At 38.6% G+C, this 13420-nt stretch overlaps 1 protein-coding gene across 2 annotated transcripts in view; it reads left to right on the top strand.

Annotated features, from left to right (window-relative positions):
- The window catches only part of ciao1 (cytosolic iron-sulfur assembly component 1), a 51182-nt gene extending 41201 nt beyond the window's left edge, over positions 1-9981 (top strand). For both annotated transcript variants that reach the window (XM_064296267.1, XM_064296268.1), the window contains 3 exons: positions 1792-1993; positions 2229-2316; positions 9077-9981. In XM_064296267.1, coding sequence (XP_064152337.1) covers positions 1792-1993; positions 2229-2316; positions 9077-9311 — 525 coding nt within the window. In that variant the 3' untranslated portion in view covers positions 9312-9981. The remainder of the gene's footprint in view (positions 1-1791; positions 1994-2228; positions 2317-9076) is intronic.
- The last annotated feature ends 3439 nt before the right edge of the window (positions 9982-13420 follow it).

Below are 13420 nucleotides of genomic sequence, written 5' to 3'. Positions count from 1 at the left end.
AGACAACCACACTAAATAAATATGTGAAATAATAATAGTGTGTTTGCCTAAGGCAACCACACTAATAATAATAATAAATATGTGCGATAATAATAGTGTGATTGCCTAAGGCAACCACACTAATAACCACAACCACACTAACTAGACAATTCCTATAGAAATTGTGAAGTGTGGTTGCCGCCAACGCAAAGTCGAATTTGTGCTGAACAGAGTGAACAGTTTCTGTAGTATAAGCAGAGGCAGAGTATTGTGTACATGCTATAACATCACGGCAACGAGTTGATTTGCGACACATATATTCAGAGCTAAATTATCCCTTCATCAAAACATGAGATCTCACTGTTTCACTCACGGTTTGCGTTGACGAGTGACGGCGAATCATAAAGCTAGCTGGCATGTTCAGAGGGTCTTGGAAAAACCCTACGTATAACCTGCGTGATCGCACCATTTAAAAAGCAAGACAGGAGATTAATTTGATTGACGTATGGTTTAGCGTGGATTTCAGCTCATTTAACCATACGACTAAAAATCTGTTACCTCAGAGACCAACTCATAGACAGAGTAGCCTATTACATGTTAGCCGAGCCGAATTTCCAAGAAAGAAAATGAGGCGAGACATATGTGTTAAAATAGTTGCATTTTAACTCATTTTAAATACAGCTTCTGTGAATAAGTATTGGTTGGTAGCCAGTACTACTAGCTTCTGTTGCAGCAAGGGGTGCATCAACAACATGCAAGTGGAGTTGTGTACTTTAGCAAACGCGTTGGGGTGAGAAAGCGTTGCTTTCCCTGCTACAACAGACTGAATGCGTAATGCAGCTCTAATGAGACCAAAGTTTCCAATATGCTGCGATATTAAACGGTGTTACAAAAGGAAAATTTGACATAGAATAAGCTTTCTAACTATGTATATCACCTGTTGGATCAATGAAGTGTAGATCAAGCCAGTTTGTACTACAAAGTTTGAGAACACCCAAAGCAACATGTGTGGTATTACAAGCTGACGTCTTTTTCTGGAGTAAGACCGGACCAGAAGCTGCTGCACACGTTTTGTTGACGGTGTTGTTGCCCTTTTTAGTACAGTCTGGCTTGTTTGAGAATTTGTTTATTCAGTAGGTGAGAGCATAAGCTTTCTAACCAGGTATAACACGTCTAATTTTGGTTTTTGAATATCGTTTTATAGGTCAACTAAAGTTTTTTTCATCGTCGCATTCAATGCATGCACTCTTTGTTAGCACTAGCATTCAAAGACGCCGCACCTGACGAAATGTTGTCAATGATTTTGCGTAATATCTTGTGAAATACTATTATTATTGAGGAAATCTGGGTATGCCTAAGCCATATGTTTGTTGATATACCTAGCTGACAGCGTTTTCATTTGTAATTTTTCATTTGGAATACCATTTAAAACGCGTTCACTTCCGCATTCAGCTATATCCATTCTGGTGGCTAAGTCACCAGGAAACCTCGTTTGAACAACACAATCCGTGCATGTACATCTTCGTCAAGGTCTTACCTAAATTGTGGTATAAAGCATTTGAGGTTTACGAATGTGTGTTTTCTGTAATTATGACAAAAGAGAGATATGCACCGTATCTGGGTTCTGAATACCCAGTAGATAAACCAGGTGAAAACGTAGACCGGACTGCATCACGTGTGCAAAGCCGACCAATGCTGTAACTTCATAACTCACATATGTATGACGTCATTTTAGGGTTAAATCAATTAACCCTAAAATGATTTTGGTTGTTATTTTCTTATTATAACTTCAATATGAAATTATTTCTGCAGCTTCTGGCTTCAGCAAGCTATGACAACACTGTGAGACTGTACAAGGAGGAGGATGATGATTGGGTTTGCAAGGCCACATTGGAGGGACACACCGCTACCGTCTGGAGCTTGGCATTTGACTCCAGTGGTCAGAGGTTGGCTTCCTGCAGCGATGATCGAACGGTCAAGATTTGGAAAGAGTGCCACCCTGAGGATGAGCAGGGTGGGTTATTGGCCATAAGGTTGGATAATTGGTTGTGGGACAGGTGTGTGGTTAGATGGTTACATGGGTAAGCTTGAACATTTTCCCGCTCAATACATAATCTTAAGAGTGTAATGTGGCGCCACAGAAAATCACCTGACAGAATGTCTACTTTTTATAGGCTGAGGTAAAATAACATCATAAAAAAGTTTTTGTGTGTTACAGGTTGTCTGAATTTTCTATTTTTTTCTTGCAGGGGAGGGGAGAGCCAGCACTGACCCTGAGTGGAAATGTGTCTGCACCTTGTCAGGGTTTCATAGCCGTACAGTTTATGACGTTGCATGGTTGGTTTCCTGCTCTCCTCCTTCTCCTTCTCACTTGAAGTTTTCTTCAAATTGTCCTTATGAATTGTTCTTTTTCAGAGGTCTGTTTCACAAAGCAGGCTATTAACAGGCTAACATGAGCAAAATGGTCATGGAAGCCAGACTTACGCAATTTCACAAAATCTAGTCCAAATTGTTGCTGGCTGTACCACCACAACATATTACAGAGCCTAAACCTGCAGCTGAGCAGGAACTTTAACAACTGGAGGGGCCTTTTTTCTAATTATTTGCCATGAGTTTGAAGCATTTTCTACACTGCTTTTGCACACCAGGCGTCTTGCGTTCAGTAGAAAATGGTCCTCTTTTGAAGCACTCTGAGAAAAAAGTGCCTTACGTCTCTCTTCTCTCTGCTGTCCAGTTGCATGAAGGCAGAGGTGGGCATTGATTCTGCTGTTCGCTTCCACTGTAAATAAAGAAGATGAAAGAGAAGTTTTTTACAGTTTCGGGCCACTTTACGTTATACAATTTCACAAATCACGTCTACCATGACACAAATAAGCGGTCCAAGGCACGGCGACAAATTAGTTAGATGTGGATGTAGAAGGCAAGTTATTTTTTGGTGAAATTAGTTGGCTAATGCCATTAAATATGTTAAGTGAGTGATTGACAGGAGCGGATTGCGATTTCCTAGCAACAGCAAAAAGATTTGGGCTTTTTCAGAGTAGGCTTCATAAAATCAAAATGGGTAGTGCATCTCACATTCTCAATCTGATAAAACGCATCCGGTGTGAACGCAGCCTAAGTTGCTCTAATCCTGACGTTCCCTGCATACCTGACCAATGAATTCCCATGACACACCTTTCAGTTTGTTTAACAAGGTTCTTTAAACTTTTTTTTTGCCATTTTCTCCCATTTTCTCCCCAATTTAGTCGTTATACCAATTCCCCGTGTGTATCACAGTCCTGGTCGATGCGCTATCCTCTATCGGTCTGGGGAGGGTGTAGACTACCATATGCCAGCCTCCGATACATGTGGAGTCGCCAGGCACTTCTTCTCACCTGACAGCGAGGAGTTTCACTGGGAGAGCGTAACGCATGCAGAGGTTCACGCCAGATCCCCTTCCTGCTGAACAGGCGCCCCGACCAACCAGTAGGAGTCGCTAATGCAACGATCAGGACTCATACCCTCACCGGCTTCCCACCTGCAAACACTGCCATTTGTGTTTGTAGGAACGTCTGACCAAGCCGGAAGTACCGCTGCCAGGTATTGATCCTGGGTCTCTGTGGTGTTAGGCGAGTGTCTATACCCTACACTACCCAGACGGCCCCCCCTTTAAACTTTTGAAGTTGTAACCATTGCTTACCAGGTTTTTTTTGCTGGGCCTGTACGTAATGATCGTCACACATCACAGCTCAGTTTTTACAGCAAAACATTGGACTGCACTTCTTTGGTAACAGCAGCCAGGTGCCTGAGCATAGCCACTATATGCCGTGCTACACAGTAGATGTACTTTGAATGCAAGCATAGAATATGAATATTACATGAAATAATTGTTGCATATTGATACATGACTATGTATCAATATGCAACAGTGACATATTAATACATAGTCATGTATCAGTATACCTTGATAATATGTGTGCCAGCACAATGTGCTTGCACGCTCTAAGTGTCCCAAAACGGTGTTTTGTAAGTGAATCGAGATGAGATTAGCTGATGCCGTGGCAATCAGCTACACTTCCTGGGGTCCACACCTGACATACTGTACATAACACATTACATGATAAACATTAAATCACATTAATATACATTAAATAGCATCAGTGTACATTAATATAAAATGCAAGATTACATTGATATAAAATAAATAATTACATTCATATAAAATTCAAAGCCAGTCAACACTGAACATACATTTAGGTTAGAATACTAATGAAAGATCAATATACAGATGATGTTTAAAAGGATGAGAATTATACAACTCTTATGAAGCGGAACACGAATATTGAGAACTAGCACAGAGTTATACCTCCTACTTTTCAGTCTGTCATCTGCATAGATGCATCTGCATATTCTTTTTAAAGGATGATTTATTTTTTATTAGGCGGATATTAAGGGGTAAATTATTCCAGTTTGTTATGGCTCTGTAAATGAGTTTTTATTCAGTGAGTTAGTCCTTGGGCTGGGTACCACAATATGACCTTTACCGGCAAATCTGGTGTTGTGGTTATGTGTGTTATTGCAGTAAACTATTTGGTCGAATAAAAATGTTGGTAACTTTAGGCGCTTTTCCACCGTTGGGCCAAACCGTTACCAAGGCTGTTCCGTGCCGTTCCCCGCTGCTCAGGACTCATGGGAATGGTTACCGTTTCTGTTTCCATCTGTCTGGCTGCTAAAACCAGGACTAGGAAGTATCTGAGAAAAACTAGTGATGACAGCAAGGGACGCGGTGGATCGTTGGCTGACATCATGGATGAGGATTCTGTGCATTTTGGTCTGTTTTTTTTTTTTTAGCGTATCCTCCACTGACCATCACTGTTGCATGCATCACAAAAACGATTGCACTAATAACTAACGCTTACATTACAGTGTGAAATATCCACATTATATAATACCACTAACCTATTTAAAGACACTCAATTTCAAAAATAACGTGTATAACCAAAATATTTTGAGCAGTAATACTTACATAGCAATGATGAAATTTTATATGTATTCAGTAGATGGAGACAGAGACAGTAAATCAACGATACAGTTCAATCCGCTTCTGTTTTGCTCCAGAAAATGATGTCAGATAGGTCTATCAGCAAATATATGGCTTAGCTATGTTCAGAATTCCTCAATAATAATAGTATTTTCCAAGAAATTACGAAAAATCTTTAATGAAGTTTCGTTAGGTGCAGCGTCTGCTACCACACACTGAGTGAATGCGCAAGTGAATGCGATGATAAGAAAGTTTTCGGTTACACTGACCTATAAAACGCTATTCCAAAAGCAACATTAGACATTTTATACATTGTTAGAAAGCTTATACTCTCGCCTACTGAATAAATGATTGTCAATCAAGCCAGACTGTACTAAAAAGGGCAACAACGCCGTAAACGACGTGTGGTATTACGCACAGATATTTTGGAAGGTACCTAGGCATCACAAATTAGTGTATATTTCACAAACAGATTGTCCAAGACAATATCTGACCACTCGGTCTCAAAAGGGACATCTCAGCATGCAAATCTAGTATCTTCCAGGTAGCATTTAAAGCAGGCTGCAATCGGGATTAGCATGGGACTATATCAATGACTTGGAGAGCACAGTGCAATCGGAACTAAGGCAGTTTGGTCTTGATCTTGATCTACATCCAAGAAAAACTGAAAGCCTCAGGAAAATCCTTCACTAATTTCCAGTTTGAAGGCATGATGCAATCAACCTAATATGTTTGTCCCAGTCTTTGTTTGCTAGGATGCAGGCTGCTGTGGAGAGAGGAAATAAGTCAAGTAGTTCCACAGACATTCTAAAACTTTGGCATCTTTAAGATTACAATATATTATCAAATTCTGTTGGTAGCTTTTTGATAAAATGTTACTGTGTTTATTATTTTTTATTATTAGCCTTTTTATATACAGGGTATGTTGAATAAGCATGCATACTTTTTTGGAGCCACACATTGTGACTGCAATGTTTGCAGCGTTTATTACTTAAATGGCTTGCTGTCGTGTCAGAATTGTTTGGCTGTTTAAGCTGGACTGGTATTATTCGTTGGTTCAATTCTGAGATCAAACTGAGCAAACTTGACACGTTGCCTTTGGTTGCTCGGACAATCGAAACTGCAGCGAATGATTACATTTCTATTGTAGTCATGGATGCCCTCTACTGGTTGAATCATACGAAATGTAATTGACACATTTTCCTTTTGGCATATTCATTCTGTTCTTCAGGGAAAACTTTAAAATGGAAAGTAATAAAACAGGAATGGAGTGCTTAAGATGGTAAAGCCTGAAGTATGATCACTATGTACAGTATATGAAAAAATGACACTATAATGGCCTAAACTAAATATATATATATATATATATATTGCCAGCAAGGTCAGGATTAATTAGTGTGGTTGCCTTAGAGCAACTACACTATTATTATTGCACATATTATTATTCATATATTTTATTCTTTCCACCCATTTTTTGGACCGCTACTCCTCCCAGAGTTTTCACACCACATACACGTGCCATATGTCAAAATGACCGGCTTCTTTGGGAATCGTGTGCTATTACTTTGTGGAAAGTTTCGCTGCACGGTTTTTGAGAAATATTAATTTTTATGCCCAATTTTTCCCCATAGAGATGAATGGAGAAGGTGACGTCATTCATATGCGAACGGTGAAGTTACAGCATTGGTCGGCTTTGCACACGTGATGCGGTCAGCTCTACGGTCTCAGCAGGCAGGATTGGAAATAGCTGATTGCGGAAGTGAAAGAACGATATTCAAAATGAAAAATTACAAATGAAAACGCTGTCAGCTAGGTATATCAACAAACATATGGCTTAGGCATAACCAGAAGTCCTCAATAATAATAGTATTTCACGAGACATTACGCTAATTCGTTGACGACGTTTCGTCACATGCAGCGTCTTAGAATGCTAGTAGTGCTAACAAACAGTGAATGGCTTTAATGTGATAATGAGAGCACTTTCGGTTGACCTAAAAAAACGATATTAAAAAACCAAAAACAGATGTGCTGTTATACCTGGTTAGAAAGCTTATGCTCTCAGCTACTGAATAAACGAATTTTCAAACAAGCCAGACTTTGCGTATTTGCATGCTAGTGCTAACAAAGAGCGAATACGTTCTATGACATGATGACATAGCTTTCGGTTGACCTAAAAAAACGATATTAAAAAAACAAAAATAGACGTGCTGTTATACCTGGTTAGAAAGCTTATGCTCTTACCTACTGAATAAACGAGTTCTCAACCAAGCCAGACTGTACTAAAATGTGCTACAACGCCGTCAACAACACGTGTGCAGCAGCTTCTGGTCCGGTCTAACTCCACAAATTTGGGTCGGCTAACATGTAATAGGCTATCCTGTGTCTATGACTTCGTATCTAAGGTAACAGATTAAACTCTGAATTGCAGCACAGTTAAATGTTTTTATTTGAATGGTACAAATGAGCAAAACTTAACGTAAAACCATAAATCAATCGAATTAATCTCCCTAGCCCTGTCTTGCTTTTTAAAATGGTGCGGTTGTGCAGTGTAAATATAAAGGTTTTTCCAAGACCGTCTGAACTGGCCAGCTAGCTTTATGATTCGCCGCCACTCGTCACAGCATACCGTGAGTAAATCGCTGATGTGAAGTATTGATGAAGGGTTAATTTAGCTCTGAATATGTGTGTTGCATGTCAACTCGTTGCCCTGATGATATAGCATGTATAGAATACTCTGTCTCTGCTTATACTATAGAAACTGTTCACTCCGTTCAGCACAAAGTCGACTTTGCGTTGGCGGCAACCACACTTCACAATTTCTGCAGGAATTGTCTAGTTGAAATATTTAATTTAGTTAAATTTTCCAAACCCAGCAGTTTTAACTGTTAACAACCTTGTTTGACGTTTGGCACTCTGAATACCGAGCAAAAGTGCATTACCTCACTTACCCAACATGTAAAATATATTTATTTGATTTAATTTGGTAATTATTATCAAATACTGTATATGAATTATCAGTTAAATCACCAAATTCATTGATAGGCAGAGCAAACTGTTTGGATCAATCTTTATCAAAATGTACAACTCACAACCAGGTGAAAATTAAGAAATTTATTAAGTGACAACTTATATTCACGTCTAATCTAGACAAGGTATAGCTACCTTAAAACAATTAACAAAGGTTACAGACATGGATAGTCACACATGAAATGAATGAGAGAAGATTCCAAACCACAGATTTTGTCCCAAAGTAATCAAAAATGCAGAAAACAAAAGACAGCAGAATAGTCCCAAAGAACCAGAGATGAAACTTAATGTAGAATGGCCGACCAAGATGCAGGACTCAGATACCCACTTCCAACTGTTACAAAACTACCTCCTTCCAAAATGAAAAGAAAGCTGCATATTTTAACTGGTGAAATAGAGGAGGGGGCAGTGGCGTGGACACCCACTCGTACACTCACACACACAGACACACAGATTCACCCTCAGATAGTAACCCCCTAGTTCCTGCTGTCTTTTCTCCATGCAATGCTGGCTGAGCGCTTTGAAGCTTCCTATGGCTGAGAAGGGCACATGATGAAGTACATGTATGACTATATAAGAAATATATATATATATAAGAAATATATAAAAACGGCTGAAACAGAGATTTTTCAGTAGTTATGCATCATTTATTAATTTGTCTCCATTCTAGTCCCAGCTGCTTTATTTCTCTGTTAAAATTATGCTGTAACTCCTGTAAGATATTACATCTCTCCCAGTCAGTTTGCTGCTTGCTGCTGCAGTTGAAGAAATAAACCTGCCATGATCTTGCTTTTCATAGTGAAGCAAAAATGCAAGTTATCTTAATCAGTCAGACATTACTTAGGCTAACAAGAACGCTTGAGCCAGAATTGGACTCAATTACTGGGTTAAATAAATCAAGACAACTTGAGAAAAGCTTGTTTTAGGTGAGCCTTTTTCACGAAACAGGCCCCTGGAGTTAGATACCTTTACTACTCAAAACTTTTGTCCCATATACTATGAAAATTTGTATTCATTTTTTTATTTGTGTTCTGAACTCTCCCTCTCCAGGTGTCAGCAAACAGGTCTCCTGGCAACTGCTTGTGCTGATGATGGCGTGCGTGTATTTAAGGAAGATTCCAACTCTGACTGCCATCAGACCATTTTCTCCTTGTCTGTCCACATACCCAAGGCTCACAATCAAGATGTGAATTGTGTTGCTTGGCATCCTAAGGAGGCGGGATTATTGGCCTCCTGTAGTGATGACGGGGAGATTGCCATCTGGAGCTATCAGTCAGAGACCTAAGACCTGTCCATTTTAATTTTGGAGAACTTTGACAGCACTGAAATCTGTCTATACCTAATTTTTTGGTTATGAGATATTCTACATTCTACATATTTGTGTATCCCCAAGTTTTGTGTATCCCCAGAGACCATTGCTTATCCATCCCCTGACTCATTGCTAATTTTTCTTTTATCTGCCTTTTGTCTTAATTGAGTAATATACAGAACCCAATATACAATTAGTCAGACATGTATCTGTAGAATTCTTGACCCAATACCCAACTTTACTCAGACTACAAATAAAAATAACAAATATTAATAAAAATATAAGATTAACAGACAAGATAACAGAATTTTATTTTGAACATACTGCCTAACCGCTACAGAAGTTTGAATACATAACATGGTAGTGTTATTCTCTTCAGTGAATTGCATGAAAAGTGCTGTGTCTCCTTGTACTGAAAAATATGACTATACAACAGAAGGTTCTTCGAAGTATTTGTTGCCCCCACCCACTTCCCGTTAGGAGCAACTGCTGACATGTCAGGTGAGGTTGAGGTGAGGCAGATGTGGTAAAGCATTACATGCTTTTGATTAACCAATATTTGCCGAATTCATCTTAACAAATGTGCAATTTATGTTATTTACGTATTTCAAAAGAAAGGAATATTACACTTCTGACCTTCAAATAATTACACTATCCTGTGGACGTTATTACCAATATTAATAGGATACTGTTAGCATTGTCAAGCAAATAAGATTTTGTCAAGTATATGATCTGGCAGCTGCAACTATTAATCTACTATTAATTATCCCTTTTTAACAATATACCCCTCTGAAAGAAAACCAAACAGACAAAGGAACAGAAGGCTACTAAATGCTAAACATGTATTAAAATGTTAGACAAATTATCAAAAATGATATAGCTGTAAGCAGCAATATACAGGGCCTGAGCACACACAGCCAATATTATGCCACTTAACAAGCAGCCAGTCAGTGGTAAAAACATGCAGTGGCCAAAGGGAGGTACCCTGTAATACTGTGCAAAGTTTCATACAGTATTTTTAGTGTGGTTGCCCTTGGCAATCACACTACTGTTATCTCACATATTTAGTGTGGTTGCCTTTGGCAATCACACTATTATTATTGCACATATTATTAGTGTGGTTGCCTTTGGCAATCACACGACTATTATTGCACATATTATTTTTATTTTTAGTGTGGTTGCCTTAGGTAATCACACTACTATTATCTCATATTATTATTAGTGTGGTTGCCTTAGGCAATCACACTATTATTGCACATATTTTTAGTGTTGTTGCCTTAGGCAAACACACTATTATTATTGCACATATTATTATTAGTGTGGTTGCCTTTGACAAACACACTATTATTATTGCACATATTTATTAGTGTGGTTGCCTTAGGCAATCACACTACTATTATCTCACATATTCTTATTATTAGTATGGTTGCCTTCGGCAAGCACACTATTATTATCTCACATATTATTATTAATGTGGTTGCCTTAGGCAAACACACTATTGTTATCCCACATATTATTAGTGTGGTTGCCTTAGGCAAACACACTATTATTATCGCACATATTTATTAGTGTGGTTGCCTTAGGCAAACACACTATTATTATCTCACATATTATTAGTGTGGTTGCTTTAAGGCAACCACACTACTATTATCGCACATATTTAGTGTGGTTGCCTTAGGCAAACACACTATTATTATCTCACATATTATTAGTGTGGTTGCCTTAGGGCAACTACACTATTATTATTGCACATATTTATTAGTGTGATTGCCTCAGGCAACTACACTATTATTATCGCACATATTTAGTGTGGTTGCCTTAGGGCAACTACACTACTATTATTAGTGTGGTTGCCTTAGGGCAACTACACTATTATTATCGCACATATTATTATTATTCATATATTTTATTCTTTCCACCCATTTTTTGGACCGCTACTCCTCCCAGAGTTTTCACACCACATACACGTGCCATATGTCAAAATGACCGGCTTCTTTGGGAATCGTGTGCTATTACTTTGTGGAAAGTTTCGCTGCACGGTTTTTGAGAAATATTAATTTTTATGCCCAATTTTTCCCCATAGAGATGAATGGAGAAGGTGACGTCGTTCATATGCGAACGGTGAAGTTACAGCATTGGTCGGCTTTGCACACGTGATGCGGTCAGCTCTACGGTCTCAGCAGGCAGGATAGGAAATAGCTGATTGCGGAAGTGAAAGAACAATATTCAAAATGAAAAATTACAAATGAAAACGCTGTCAGCTAGGTATATCAACAAACATATGGCTTAGGCATAACCAGAAGTCCTCAATAATAATAGTATTTCACGAGACATTACGCTAATTCGTTGACGACGTTTCGTCACATGCAGCGTCTTAGAATGCTAGTGCTAACACACAGTGAATGGCTTTTATGCGATAATGAGAGCACTTTCGGTTGACCTAAAAGAAACGATATTAAAAAACCAACAATATACGTGCTGTTATACCTGGTTAGAAAGCTTATGCTCTCAGCTACTGAATAAAAGAATTTTCAAACAAGCCAGACTTTGCGTATTTGCATGCTAGTGCTAACAAAGAGCGAATACGTTCTATGACATGATGACATAGCTTTCGGTTGACCTAAAAAAACGATATTAAAAAAACAAAAATAGACGTGCTGTTATACCTGGTTAGAAAGCTTATGCTCTCAGCTACTGAATAAACGAATTTTCAAACAAGCCAGACTTTGCGTATTTGCATGCTAGTGCTAACAAAGAGCGAATACGTTCTATGACATGATGACATAGCTTTCGGTTGACCTAAAAAAACGATATTAAAAAAACAAAATAGACGTGCTGTTATACCTGGTTAGAAAGCTTATGCTCTCAGCTACTGAATAAACGAATTTTCAAACAAGCCAGACTGTACTGAAAACTGGAACAACGCCGTCAACAGCACGTGTGCAGCAGCTTCAGGTCCGGTCTAACTCCAGAAATTTGGGTCGGCTAACACGTAGTAGGCTATCCTGTGTCTATGAGTTCGTATCTAAGGTAACAGATTAAACTCTGAATTGCAGCACAGTTAAATGTTTTTATTTGAATTGTAAAAATGAACTGAACTTAACGTAAAACCATAAATCAATCACATTAATCTCCCTAGCCCTGTCTTGCTTTTTAAAATGGAGCGGTTGTGCAGTGCAGATATAACGTTTTTCCAAGACCCTCTGAAGTGGCCAGCTAGCTTTATGATTCGCCGTCACTCGTCACAGCATACCGTGAGTAAATCGCTGATCTCAAGTATTGATGAAGGGTTAATTTAGCTCTGAATATGTGTGTTGCAAATGAACTCGTTGCCGTGATGTTATAGCATGTATAGCATACTCTGTCTCTGCTTATACTACAGAAACTGTTCACTCCGTTGAGCACAAAGTTGACTGCGTTGGCGGCAACCACACTTCACAATTTCTGCAGGAATTGTCTAGTTGCACATATTATTTATTTATTAGTGTGGTTGCCTTAGGGCAACTACACTATTATTATTGCACATATTATTTATTTATTATTAGTGTGGTTGCCTTAGGGCAACTACACTATTATTATTGCACATATTATTAGTGTGGTTGCCTTAGGGCAACTACACTATTATTATTGCACATATTTATTAGTGTGGTTGCCTTAGGGCAACTACACTATTATTATTGCACATATTATTAGTGTGGTTGCCTTAGGGCAACTACACTATTATTATTGCACATATTCTTTATTAGTGTGGTTGCCTTAGGGCAACTACACTACTATTATTAGTGTGGTTGCCTTAGGGCAACTACACTATTATTATTGCACATATTTATTAGTGTGGTTGCCTTAGGGCAACTACACTATTATTATTGCACATATTATTATTATTAGTGTGGTTGCCTTAGGGCAACTACACTATTATTATTGCACATATTATTATTTCTTTCCACCCATTTTTTGGACCGCTACTCCTCCCAGAGGTTTCGCACCACATACACGTGCAATATGTCAAATCGAGCGGCTTGATCGGGAATGGTGTGCTATTACTTTGTGGAAAGATTGGTTGCACGGTTTTTGAAAAATTTGAA

This window comes from Anguilla rostrata, chromosome 10 (assembly GCF_018555375.3).
Source record: "Anguilla rostrata isolate EN2019 chromosome 10, ASM1855537v3, whole genome shotgun sequence".
In the NCBI taxonomy this organism is placed as follows: Eukaryota; Metazoa; Chordata; class Actinopteri; order Anguilliformes; family Anguillidae; genus Anguilla; species Anguilla rostrata.
Note: the sequence above shows the minus strand (reverse complement) of the source record. Positions and strands in the feature narration are given on the sequence as shown.